A 12235-nucleotide genomic window follows, 5' to 3' on the forward strand; every position below is an offset into this window, starting at 1 on the left:
GAACGGTGACGGCACCTGCGGCTGTAGCAAAGGCTAGAGGGGCAGAGTGGGGAGTGGCTCCGGTCTTGGAGCGCAGGCGTAGTGGGCTGGGTGCTGCGATGGGCAGGAGGCCTGGAGGGTGGCGTCTCATCCTGTCCCTCGAGCTCCACAGGCTGGGGCTGGAGCGATAGCACAGCGGGGAGGGCGTTTGCCTTGCACGCGACCGACCCGGGTTCGAATCCCAGCATCCCATAGGGTCCCCTGAGCACCGCCAGGAGTAATTCCTGAGTGCAGAGCCAGGAGTAACCCCTGAGCATCGCCAGATGTGACCCCCCAAAAAAACAAAACAAAAAACTCCACAGGCGGGTTCCTGAAGGCTGGCGGACTGGCTTCCCAGCAGAGGGAAAATTCTGTACACTCACTCTCCCCCAAAGCCACCTTGCCTGCCCTCGAGACCCAGCTGCCTGCAGAAAGGATTTAAGACTCTGCCTCATATTGGCACCTAAGGGTGGATCCCCAGCACCCCCGAGCTCTGCCAGTATAATCCCTGAACGGGCAACGTGAGATCTGCACCGATTTCCCCCAAATGTTCCTTTCACAGGAGCAGGCTTTGGGTGTGGAGAGGGGAAAAAGACTTTGGTTACTGTCACTGCTCCCCCCTCCAATTCTCTCCTCTCTCTCTCTCTCTCTCTCTCTCTCTCTCTCTCTCTCTCCCCCCTGCCCCCTCCCTCCCTCACCCCTGGTGTGCTGGCACCTAGGTATGGTTTGGTTTTTGAACCCACCAACTGATAAGGGCTCCCACGGTATGGGAGGGTGGGGCAGCCAAGGGGTATAACCCACCAGGGGACAGATCTGGAGCCAGGGAGGGAAGAAAGGGAAGCATGCAGGTCTGACGGTGTTCCCTGACTCATTAAAACAAATCTCAGGGCTGGGCGCCAGGTGCCGGGGTGCAGCAGGAAGGACCCCGGGGGCTCTGGTTCTCCCCACGCCAGAGCATTCCGCAAGTCCTGCAGGACAGGGCAGTTTGTCCCATTAGCAAAGCACTGCTTGACCAAAGCTGGTGTCCGTGCACAGTGCGTGGGCCAACAAAGCAGCAGTGGACCAGTGTCAAGTCTCTGCAAAGTGCCACACCTGCAGAGCGCCGCGTCTGTGCAAAGTGTCACACCTGCAGAGCGCCGCGTCTGTGCAAAGTGTCACACCTGCAGAGCGCCGCGTCTGTGCAAAGTGTCACACCTGCAGAGCGCCGCGTCTGTGCAAAGTGTCACACCTGCAGAGCGCCGCGTCTGTGCAAAGTGTCACACCTGCAGAGCGCCGCGTCTGTGCAAAGTGTCACACCTGCAGAGCGCCGTGTCTGTGCAAAGTGTCACACCTGCAGAGCGCCGCGTCTGTGCAAAGTGTCACACCTGCAGAGCGCCGCGTCTGTGCAAAGTGCACACCTGCAGAGTGCCGTGTCTGTGCAAAGTGTCACACCTGCAGAGCGCCGTGTGTCTGCAAAGTGCACACCTGCAGAGCGCCGCGTCTGTGCAAAGTGTCACACCTGCAGAGCGCTGTGTCTGTGCGAAGTGTCACACCTGCAAAGCGCTGTGTCTGTGCAAAGTGCACACCTGCAGAGCGCCGCGTCTCTGTCAAGTGTCACACCTGCAGAGCGCCGTGTCTGTGCAAAGTGTCACACCTGCAGAGCGCCACGTCTGTGCAAAGTGTCACACCTGCAGAGCGCCGCGTCTGTGCAAAGTGTCACACCTGCAGAGCGCCGCGTCTGTGCAAAGTGTCACACCTGCAGAGCGCCGCGTCTGTGCAAAGTGTCACACCTGCAGAGCGCCGCGTCTGTGCAAAGTGTCACACCTGCAGAGCGCCGCGTCTGTGCAAAGTGTCACACCTGCAGAGCGCCGCGTCTGTGCAAAGTGTCACACCTGCAGAGCGCCGCGTCTGTGCAAAGTGTCACACCTGCAGAGCGCCGCGTCTGTGCAAAGTGTCACACCTGCAGAGCGCCGTGTCTGTGCAAAGTGTCACACCTGCAGAGCGCTGTGTCTGTGCAAAGTGTCACACCTGCAGAGCGCTGTGTCTGTACGAAGTGTCACACCTGCAAAGCGCTGTGTCTGTGCAAAGTGCACACCTGCAGAGCGCCGCGTCTGTGCAAAGTGCACACCTGCAGAGCACCGTGTCTGTGCAAAGTGCCACACCTGCAGAGCGCCATGTGTCTGCAAAGTGCACACCTGCAGAGCGCCGCGTCTCTGTCAAGTGTCACACCTGCAGAGCGCCGCGTCTGTGCAAAGTGTCACACCTGCAGAGCGCCGTGTCTGTGCAAAGTGTCACTCCTGCAGAGCGCTGTGTCTGTGCAAAGTGTCACACCTGCAGAGCGCCACGTCTCTGTCAAGTGTCACACCTGCAGAGCGCCGCGTCTGTGCAAAGTGTCACTCCTGCAGAGCGCTGTGTCTGTGCAAAGTGCCACACCTGCAGAGCGCCGTGTCTCTGTCAAGTGTCACACCTGCAGAGCGCCGTGTCTGTGCAAAGTGTCACACCTGCAGAGCGCTGTGTCTGTGCAAAGTGTCACACCTGCAGAGCGCCGCGTCTGTGCAAAGTGTCACTCCTGCAGAGCGCTGTGTCTGTGCAAAGTGCCACACCTGCAGAGCGCCGTGTCTCTGTCAAGTGTCACACCTGCAGAGCGCCGCGTCTCTGCAAAGCACCGTGCCGTGGGGGCGGGGCGCTCCTCAAAGGCCCACTGGGCGCGTGCGGAAGCGGGTGGGCAATGGCCAGTCGCCCTGGAGGCCCGTGGGGGGGGGGCGGCGGGGTCCCCAGCGCTGGGGTGTGGGCAGGGGGCGGGGCCCCGAGTCACAGCTCCCTGACCTCGCTGCGGAAAGGGCCTGGGGAGGGGGTCGTAAGGGCGAGGGTCGCGGGGATGAGGAGGGAGGGCGCGGGTGGGGGCGCCCTAGCTTCGCGCCGCGCCGCGGCGACCTGCCCGGAAGTCCCGTGCGCGGACCTCTCACTTCCGGGGGCGATGTGCTTCCGGGTCAGCGCCCGCCCGGCGTCGCCCGCCCACCCGCGCGACGCTCAGGGCCCCGCCGGATGACAGCAGGGAGGGGCCGGTGCCCGGGTCCCCCGGGGACGCCTGCGACCCCCGCCGCGCGCGCCTCCTGGGTCCGGGCTGCGGCGGTGCGGGACGGACGGGCGCGGAGCTGTGCGCGACCCCGATCGCCGTGAGTCCCCGCGGGAGCGACCGGGCGGCGCCGGGGACCGCGGCTCAGGGGAACCGAGTCACCTGAGGGAGTCACCTGAGGGAGTCACCTGAGGGAGTCACCTGAGGGAGTCACCTGAGGCGGAGCCGGGACCGCAGCTGGGGGGAACCGAGTCACCTGAGGGAGTCACCTGAGGGAGTCGCCTGAGGGAGTCACCTGAGGGAGTCGCCTGAGGGAGTCGCCTGAAAGGAGCCGGGACCGCGGCTCGGGGACACAGTGGCCTGAGGAGGCGCCGGGGACGGGGCTCTGGGGACCGACTGAGTCGCCTGAGGCGCCGGGAGCGGCTTCTCCGGGCGGAGTCACCTGAGGCGGCGCCCGGCATCGCAGCTCACAGGCACGAAGTCACCCGAGGCGGCGCGAGCGCGTGTCCCGGCTCCTTGAGGCTTCTCTGCCCTGGACTCTCGGTTGTCACCTTGGGCCGAGCCTTTGCCCGTTGGCGCCGCGGTGTTGCTTGTCCCGCCAGGAGCCGCCCGGGCTCGGCTTTGTTCTAGTCACGGGCTCACCCTGAGGGTCCCCGCGGGGTCCGGGATGGAGGCGCCGGGAGGGAGGCGCCTGCCTGCTGTGCCGCCCCTGGGGCCACACACTGCAGCCTGGGGGACGCCAGCCCGTCCCCGTGTCACGTGTGCACCGTTACCTGGAGAATTCAGGGCTTAGCAGATGCGCCTTTAAAGGGCACAGCAGGGGGCTGGAGCGATAGCACAGCGGGTAGGGCGTTTGCCTTGCACGTGGCCGACCCGGGTTCGAACCCCAGCATCCCATATGGTCCCCTGAGCACGGCCAGGGGTGGTTCCTGAGTGCAGAGCCAGGAGTAACCTCAGTGTACTGCCAGGTGTGACCCAAAAAGCAAAAAAATAAAAAATAAAAAAATAAAGGGCACAGCAGGAGGCCTGGGTCTGAGCCCGGCACCCCCTCTAGTCCCTGATTCCCACCAGGAGTGACCCCTGAGCACAGAGCCAGGAGTCACCCCTTTACACATCCAGATGTGGCTCAAACACCAGAAACAAGCAAACAGAACCCGTCTGGCGCGGGCCAGAAGGGTCCGTCTTCAGGACCATTCCCCAGTTCTCTCTTCTTGTGCCGCCCACGGTGGTGCTGGGGATTGAACCCAGGGCCCCGCAGGCGTGTTCCGCCTCATGAGCGACATCCCTGGCCCCTGGCCCCTTTGTCTTCCATCCCCCTTTCTGGGGTTTCTCTTGCCTCACTGGCACTCTCAGGGGACCCGTGTCTCCCTTCTCTGCCTTTGGGCAGCTGGTGTGGCGGCTCCCGGCTCAGGGGCCTCCCCGGGGTCCCTGGCAGCACCTTGGCCACTGAACACGTCACCATCTGGGACCCTCCCAGACTTCCTTCTGCCCCCCTCTGGCGGTTTGTTCTGCATGTTTCCCGTTCTGCCTGGCTGGGCTGTTTCACCAAGAGCCCTGGGGACGGGGACGCGGCACTTCCTGTCCCCACACAAGGCCGCCTGCGCCCCTGATTCCAGGCGTCGCTGCCCACTGGCCACCGGTGACCCCTCAGCCCGTGTCTTCCCGCCTGTCCTGCTTCTCCCGGCAGCCAGTTCCCTCGAAGCCTCCGCAGGCGCTTCCTGGCACTGTGTAAAGCTCCGCTTTGCCAGCCTCCCGCAAGAGTGGCTTTCCCGACGCGACTGAGCCATCCTGCCTGCATGCCCCCCGCCCCCCGCACCCCTCTCCTGTTCGCTGGCATCCCTGAGATTCCTTCCTCCAGAGGCAACACTGCTTGTCCCCGCCAACACTGTGCCTGCTCGGCCCGCCGCCCAGCTGCCTGACTGGGGCATTCGTGTCTGAACCCCGAGACTGCTGGGGGTGCCCCTGAAGGCTTGTGCACTTTGTCTGTGGGCTTCATGCAGATGCCGCTTAGTCTGGGTGCTGTGCCCAGTGCTGAGAACCCCAGGACCCTGGATATCACAGAGCTGCGGCTGGTGAGGTGTCCGCCATGGTTCCCGGCGCAGGGGAGGGGAGAAGAGACCTTCCGCAGTCTCACAAGGCTCCCTCCAAAATGCTCAGCCCCCCCAAGGGCCCCGCCCCCAAGAGCATAAGGCCCAGAGTTGGGGGCAGGGGGTGGACAGAAGAGGGTCTGTGTCGCGTCTCTGGGTTGGCTGCCCCCACCCCCACCCCGGGCGGTTTTTTCCTCCCTTACTCCCACGCGGTCATTCTTTCAGATATCTCCTTTTCTCGGCTCTGGAAGAGCCTCTGTCTCCCACATCTGTGTTGTCGTGCATGCTTCCAGGCCTTCCAGTGACAAGCGCGTTTCTGGCCGGTTCTGTGGCCTTGCCTCGAGTGCCGCCTTCGCCCCAACCCCGCCATTCTGCACCTGGCCGTGTGTGAGTGGTGGCCCACAGTGGGGACAGCATGTCTGGGGCTCTGAATTCCTGTCCCTGGCTGTTGTACTGACAGGCCTGGGTTACTTCGGGATTTCTTTGACCCTCTGTGTGTCTGTGGGGAGAGGGGGGACAAATCAAATCTTCCCTCCTTCGGGCTCCATTGATCCCCATTGCCCCACTGAGGCTTCCACTCGTCGCCCCTGATCCTCACTCACCCAAAGTTCTGCTCTGGTTCTCAGCATCTTTAGGGACGGTCCCCTGTGACCCCAGGCATCGTCCTTCCCTGGGAAACGGCCTTTCAGGGTTGCCAGCAGGCTTTCTTCAGCCCCCTCCACTCCAGGGGCTGCGTCTGGATTCTCAGCGCCAGGCTCCCAACTCTGCCCCACCCAGCTCAGACACAGCAAGGACTGGTGTGAAGTCCTAGATGGACTTTCCACCTCTGTCATGCCCTTAAAGGCTGACATCCTTATTTGTCATCAATGGGATGATGAGACTCTGCTCAGGACCTGACCCAGGGCCTCCCACGGGTTGTTTGTTTTTTTTCAAAAGTAGAGAGTGCTGGTGGGGCTGGAGCAATAGCACAGCGGGTAGGGCATTTGCCTTGCATGCAGCCGACTCGGGTACGAATCCCAGCATCCCATAGGGTCCCCAGAACACCACCAGGAGTAATTCCTGAGTACCTGAACCAGGAGTAACCCCTGAGCATCGCCGGGTGTGACCCAAAAAGCAAAACAAAAGTAGAGGGTGCTGTGCTTAGGACTTACTCTTGGGTCTCTGCTCAGGGGACTCTCGAGGGTGCCAGGGTTCCAACCAGGGTCTGCCACTTAGCCTCGTATTCTCCTTCTGGTACTAGACATCTATGTGTTGATTGAAAAGTCGCAATTATTTTGATTTCGGGTGAAGACAGCAACGACATTACTCTGTATTCTTTGACTTTTAGGAGCAACCCCAAGAGATGCCACGATCCACAAGAAATGAACTGGTCCTTGGGCTCTTGGTGGGGACAGCCGGCATCAGCCTCTTCCTGTGGTACTGCCGGGGCCGCAGACCTCGGGCCTCGGCCGAGCCACCTGTTCGTCTCCCTCCGGGCCCCACACACTGGCCCCACAAACCTCGCGGAGGCCCCGAAGTCATGGGCGTCTCTCAAGGCCAGCAACTACACATACTGGACAAGCTGGATGAACTGGTGACCCATCTGGAGGCCCTCCGAGCGGAGGTCCGGGCCTTGAAGGAGGCCCTCCCCAGGCTGGAGGAGTACATACAAGGGGAACTGGGTGGGAAGGCGTCACTGCCCAGGGCCAGCCCCCAGCACAGAGCCAGGAAGAGGCGGCCGGTCCCTGGGCAGCAGCACCCAGCCACCAGCAACAGCTCAGAGGAGGCGGAAAGTGAAGGAGGGTGAGTGCTCGCCTGCTGTGTCTGCTGGGTGGCTTATCGTGCACTGCGTCGGTGCCGTTGTCTGGGCCAGCTGGTCCTGTACCGGGCTGGGCCACTGTGGACCAGGGTTCCGACCCACTTGTCTGCACACTTGGTTCCTGATGGCAGGAGGGGTGCTGGCTGCAGGGGCGGGAGGCTGGAGGACGCTGCTTCCTAGGGCTTCGCTCTGCGTTTCTGCAGTTCTGCCGCTAACGAGACCGGCCGTGGCCTCTTCAGCTCATGTTAGTCAGAGCTGAGGTCTGGTAGTGGGCAGTTTGTGAGGCAGCACAGTCTGCGCCGATGTGAGTGACAGTGACAGGTAGAACTGCGTGTATGCTGAGGGAGAGAGCGGCCGCCAGAATGTGCCTGTTGGCCCCGGGGACCCACGTCCTTGGACTCTGGCAGGTGCTGATCAGCAGAACGGTGTTGGTGTGGAGATGTGGAGCTGGTCACCTGCCCTGTGGCCCAGGCCCATGTGCGTGATGTAGCCTGTGCGATTAAGGAAGCGTGTTTCCCATTTCTTTTTACTGTGGCGTATTTGAATTATCAGGGGGCTCCCCAGCCAGGCAGCACAGGCCTGAGATTTGAGGGCGTGTCCACAACTCAGAGTCATCCTCACATGCACGGCCCCTGAGTGCCAGCAGGGGCACCAGTATTTCTCCTTTAGGGGAGTAGTGACAAACTTGTGCCTAGCTGTGTTTGAGAGGAACTGGCTTCTGAAAGTCTCACAGTGCCTCAGCCAACCGCAGGTCTGTCCGTGCACGGAGAGGTCCTCGGCCTTGTCTAAGCAGGTGATACTGCAGTCTGAAACCTGCCGCGTCTCCCGCCTGCAGGCCTGTCCGGTGGTCTCCTCCCTCCTGGACTTTCTCAGATCCGCATGAACTTCTAGAATCTTATCTTGACTCTAGCTTCCCTCATCCACTAGTTTTACACCCAGTGTTCAGGACTGACTGTTGCCCAGGGCCCTGGCATGTGTGGCCAGAACCTGCCTGACCCTTTCAGCTCATTCCTTTTGTGCAGCTCTTGCTGTCTTTGGCCACTTTTAAAATCAGATCATTCCTCTGTGTCGTATTGAGGTTCAAGGGCTCCCGGTGCTGTTTCTGCTCACAGTACTTTCTCAGCTGTATCTTTGGCAAATATTCCTCGCAGCCTCTGGCTTCTTACTGTCCCCAGAGTGTCTTCCACTGGACAGGCACTTCGTTCTTTCCTGCGTGGGCTTATGCTCGAACCTTTGTAATAAGCATCTAGGAAAGTCATGGCCATACCCAGACCTAGCTCAGTTTCTGCCATTCCGCATCCTAGGACAAGGCTTTCAAGGGCCACATTTTGCCTTTGCATCTGATCTCTGAGTTCACATGGGGCCCGGGGCTGGCACAGGGGCTATTTCTCTGCGTGCTGCAGAAAAGCTGAGGAGGGGGCATGCACCTCAGAGCAGATCTCACAGCTCTGTGTGCTTCTTGCTGTAAAGAAGCAAGAAGCTCCTGTGAGGAGCACCATGGACACACGGTCTCTGAAATCAGGGTCGGGGACACAAACATCTCCATCATCAGCTGCCTGTGTGCCAGTGAGTGATTCCGTCTTATCTCTGACCCGAAAGTCCGGGTCTTCTGTCATGTCCACAGACCAGTGCAGGCCAGTCACTTACAAGCCAGCCTGCAGGAGAGACTAAAATTACAAACAACACCTTTTTTTAAAAAATTTTTTTATTGAGTCACCATGTGGAAAGTTACAAAGTTTTCAGGTTTAAGTCTCAGTTATACAATGCTCGAACACCCATCCCCTCACCAGTGCACATATTCCACCACCAAAATACAAATAACACCTTAAGATGAGTTAAGACTCTTCCTCTGCAGCAGAATGGGAGGGCTTCCTCAAGGGGCCAGAGCAGGAGATGAGAAGCCGGTGACGCAGAGCTCTGGGGGGGTTTCATGCCATCGGTATTTCCCGCCCGGCTCACACACTCACCATACAGATGGTGAGCCGCTGTGCTCTGGCGTGGAGAAGACAGTTTCTTTCCCAATAATTCTGTTGGTCTTGCTTTTGAGAAACGGTGGCAGGGCCAGTCCCCATATTCTGGGCACGTGATCACACATGAAAACATTTCAGGCCCAGAGATAGTACAGGGTTAGGCACCTGCCTTCCATGTGGCAGACCGAGCTCCATCCCAGCACAGCATGTCTCTCCCAAGTACCAGCAGGAATGACCCCTGAGCTTAGAGCCAGGAGCAAGCCCTGAGCACTGCCAGGTGTGGTTCCCAAACCAAAAACTGCAGCCACAGAAGGCATTCCTCTCTGCCCAAGTAGAAGAGGTTGATTTCGTTTAGGGGAGCAAAGACAGTTGCTACTTGGGCTTTTGGATTTTTTTTTTTTCTTTTTTATTGAATCACCATGAAAAAAGTTACAAAGCTTTTAGGTTTAAGTCTCAGACATACAATGATCAGACCCCTGTCCCTTCACCAGTGTACGTGTTCGACCACCAAGAACCCCAGTATACCTCCCATCCCACCCACCCCCACCTTTGTGGCTAAGGATCTTCACTTTACTCTCTATATACTTTGATTACATTCAGTATTTCAACAGAAAACTCACTATTGTTATCTGGAATTTTCCCCCAACAATCAAACCTGCTGAAAAGGCATCATTTGATCTTTTGTTTTCCATTGCTGAGAATGAAGAGTATATGAGGTTGTGCGGCCACAACAGCGGCCGTGCGGTTTTGGATTTCTAGTATTTCAGTAATCAAGTCCAGAGAAATTTCTGCCAGAAGTTGCGTCACTACAAGCTCGTACCTTCAGTTAGTGGGCTGTATAAGATGGCAGTCGCCACACGGCCACTGCCACCGCCGCCACCACCGAGGAAAGGAAAAGCCGAGAGAGAAAAACCTTTCCCCTCCTGGGGCGGCATGGGGTCGCAGCTCAGTTCACAGTCTAGAGGCATCTCTGTAAGAAGCCACTGGGTGCTGAAAGTAGTTAGTGGGCCTCCGGGATCATGGTCTTTTAGGTGCAGAGGAGCCGTTCGCGTGCCGCTGCTCCGGGTCTCCTCTGGGAAGAGAGCCAATTTTTTTCTTTAGAATTATTTAAGTTTATTTCTTTCAAAGAATGCAGGGAAGTGGTTTTCCTTACTATTTAGTTGACCTGAGCCAGTCACATGAACAGGGCCCAACTTCACAGTTGGTCTTACAGCTGTCTGTAAGGAGGTAAGCCAGAATTTTGTTACAGATGAATGTTTACTTCTCATGCCTCTTGTAGTAGACTGAATTAGGGTTGGAGCCTATTATTTTAGCAGTTGTGAATTCTGACATAATCATTGCTGGTTAAATGTCTTTACTTCTGTAGGGCATTCAGGACTGCTCAGTGGCTGTTTCTGATGATTGCTTGTGGACTAATGCGGTACAAAGCATTGAGCCTGGAGTGCCCACATGCAAATCATTCAAACATTCACTCCAGCCTTTTGATCCATCTCCATATTTCCTAAAAAGTATACCTTATATAAACAAAATAATATCTCTCAAAACAATATAACATAAATTGATAGTTCCAAGTACCAAGACAATTCTAGTAGAAACATACATAATCCTAAAATGTCCCAAATACTCTTTCAAATATGACATTATAAACACTGATATTTTCCTTTGATAGAATCTGAAGCAAAGAATGATTAATTTGGTCAAAATTGCACTTGTTAAGAAAATGTGGTATTTGGAGATCCTTGGGCATTTACAGAAATTGTTATACTGTGTCTTCAATGCTCAGTGGTTACTCCTGGATCTGCACTCAGGAATTACTCCTGGCTCTGTTTGGGGGACCATATGGGATGCCAAGGATTGAACCTGGTTGTCCGTGTGCAAGGCACATGCCCTCCCCACTGTGCTATCACTCTGGCCCTTCACGGTGTCTTTAGACCCCAGCTTTTACATTTCGACAGCGTGTATACGAACCGGGTGGGAGCCTATTAATGGCCAGGCTGCTGGAGGGACGTCCTCCTTTCCTCTGACCCTGGCAGAGTGAGGCTGGAACACACAGCCCACAGCCCCAGGAATCACGGCTCTTCTGACAGCCTCGGCATTCTGAGCTGATGCCCCTGGATTCTAGAATCTTCCTTCATTCTGGTGTGTTACTGCACTGTGAGCACTCAGTCTTCTGGGCTGTTCACCAGCACAGGCCTACAAGACTTAAGGGCGATGACTTAGGAAGAGAAAGACTTGCTTTTGATTAGACTCAAGATGGGGAAATGCTTAAGGTAAGCTTTTAAAAGAGTAAATAAATCACATTTCCATCTGCTGAGAACGTTAGACTCTGTGTGAACCAAGTACTGATGCTGCCCCCCGCCCCACTCCCCCAAAGAGTGGAGTGTCTGAACTATCTGGATACTGAGCTGAAATACTCTTTCAGGAGGGCCCCTCTTGTATCTGTGTTGACATTGTCAAACTTTGGCATCACTGGGTCTGAGTTTGTTCTGCTAGATTCCCCTCAAGACCGTGGTTTTGAAAGCTGGGTCTCACACAGACACTAACCAGGAAGTCCTGTCTCTTCCTCCAGAGGACCCCAGAGTTCTCATGCCCTCATGTGGCCCCTGAATCCTTCTTTCCCCACAAGTCAGAGAATCTTTCAGACCCAAGCGTCTGCCTGGTCTTATGGCCCATCCCCATGCCCGCCACCACTGTCTCCTTCCCGGCCGTGTCCAGACTGGTCTGGCAGTGCTGGTCCCAGGGCCCCGCTGAGCCGCACCTCTGCCACCCGCCTTCTCTCCTGACTTGACATTTTTGTCACTCTAGCTGCAACAAGGAGAAGCAGTACTTAGAGGCAGCGAGTCAGGCCTCCTCACATAAGGGACCCACTGTCACGGCCCACGCAGCTCACCCTCCTGTTCCTGAAGCTTGGCCGGTGCCACGCCTCGACAAGTCGCCTGCCAGGAGCAGGGAGGCCTCACCTTACCGTCAGCCCAGTCCTTCCACCAAGAGCCAAAGCCACTTTCGCCTGCCGTGTCAGAGAAGTCGTGCCTCCATGTCTTGTCAGCAAAGCAGAGCTAACTTTGATCCTGAAAAGAAGAGAAAATCCACTCTGTACGAGACCTCCTGCCCCAGGCTCACCGTGGTCAATTACCCTGAGAGACCCAGCATCTCTTCTCTCAAGCCAAGTGCGCAGAGCTTACCGGGCCCTCCCAGATCGGTGGGGCGCCTCGCCAGTCTGCAGGATGCAGAGCTCAACATAGACCTGGTATCTCCCGAGCGCGACAGCACCCCAGAGCTCAGGAGCCAGGCAGGCGCAGCCCCGTGC

General features: G+C 57.5%; 1 protein-coding gene across 3 annotated transcripts in view; it reads left to right on the forward strand.

The window, feature by feature from the left end:
* The first annotated feature begins 2992 nt into the window (after positions 1-2992).
* Positions 2993-12235, forward strand: part of RMDN2 (regulator of microtubule dynamics 2) — a 35971-nt gene continuing 26728 nt past the window's right edge. For all 3 annotated transcript variants that reach the window (XM_055121714.1, XM_055121715.1, XM_055121716.1), the window contains exons 1-2: positions 2993-3173; positions 6488-6942. In XM_055121714.1, coding sequence (XP_054977689.1) covers positions 6503-6942 — 440 coding nt within the window. In that variant the 5' untranslated portion in view covers positions 2993-3173; positions 6488-6502. The remainder of the gene's footprint in view (positions 3174-6487; positions 6943-12235) is intronic.

This window comes from Sorex araneus, chromosome X, assembly GCF_027595985.1.
Source record: "Sorex araneus isolate mSorAra2 chromosome X, mSorAra2.pri, whole genome shotgun sequence".
Lineage (NCBI taxonomy): Eukaryota > Metazoa > Chordata > Mammalia > Eulipotyphla > Soricidae > Sorex > Sorex araneus.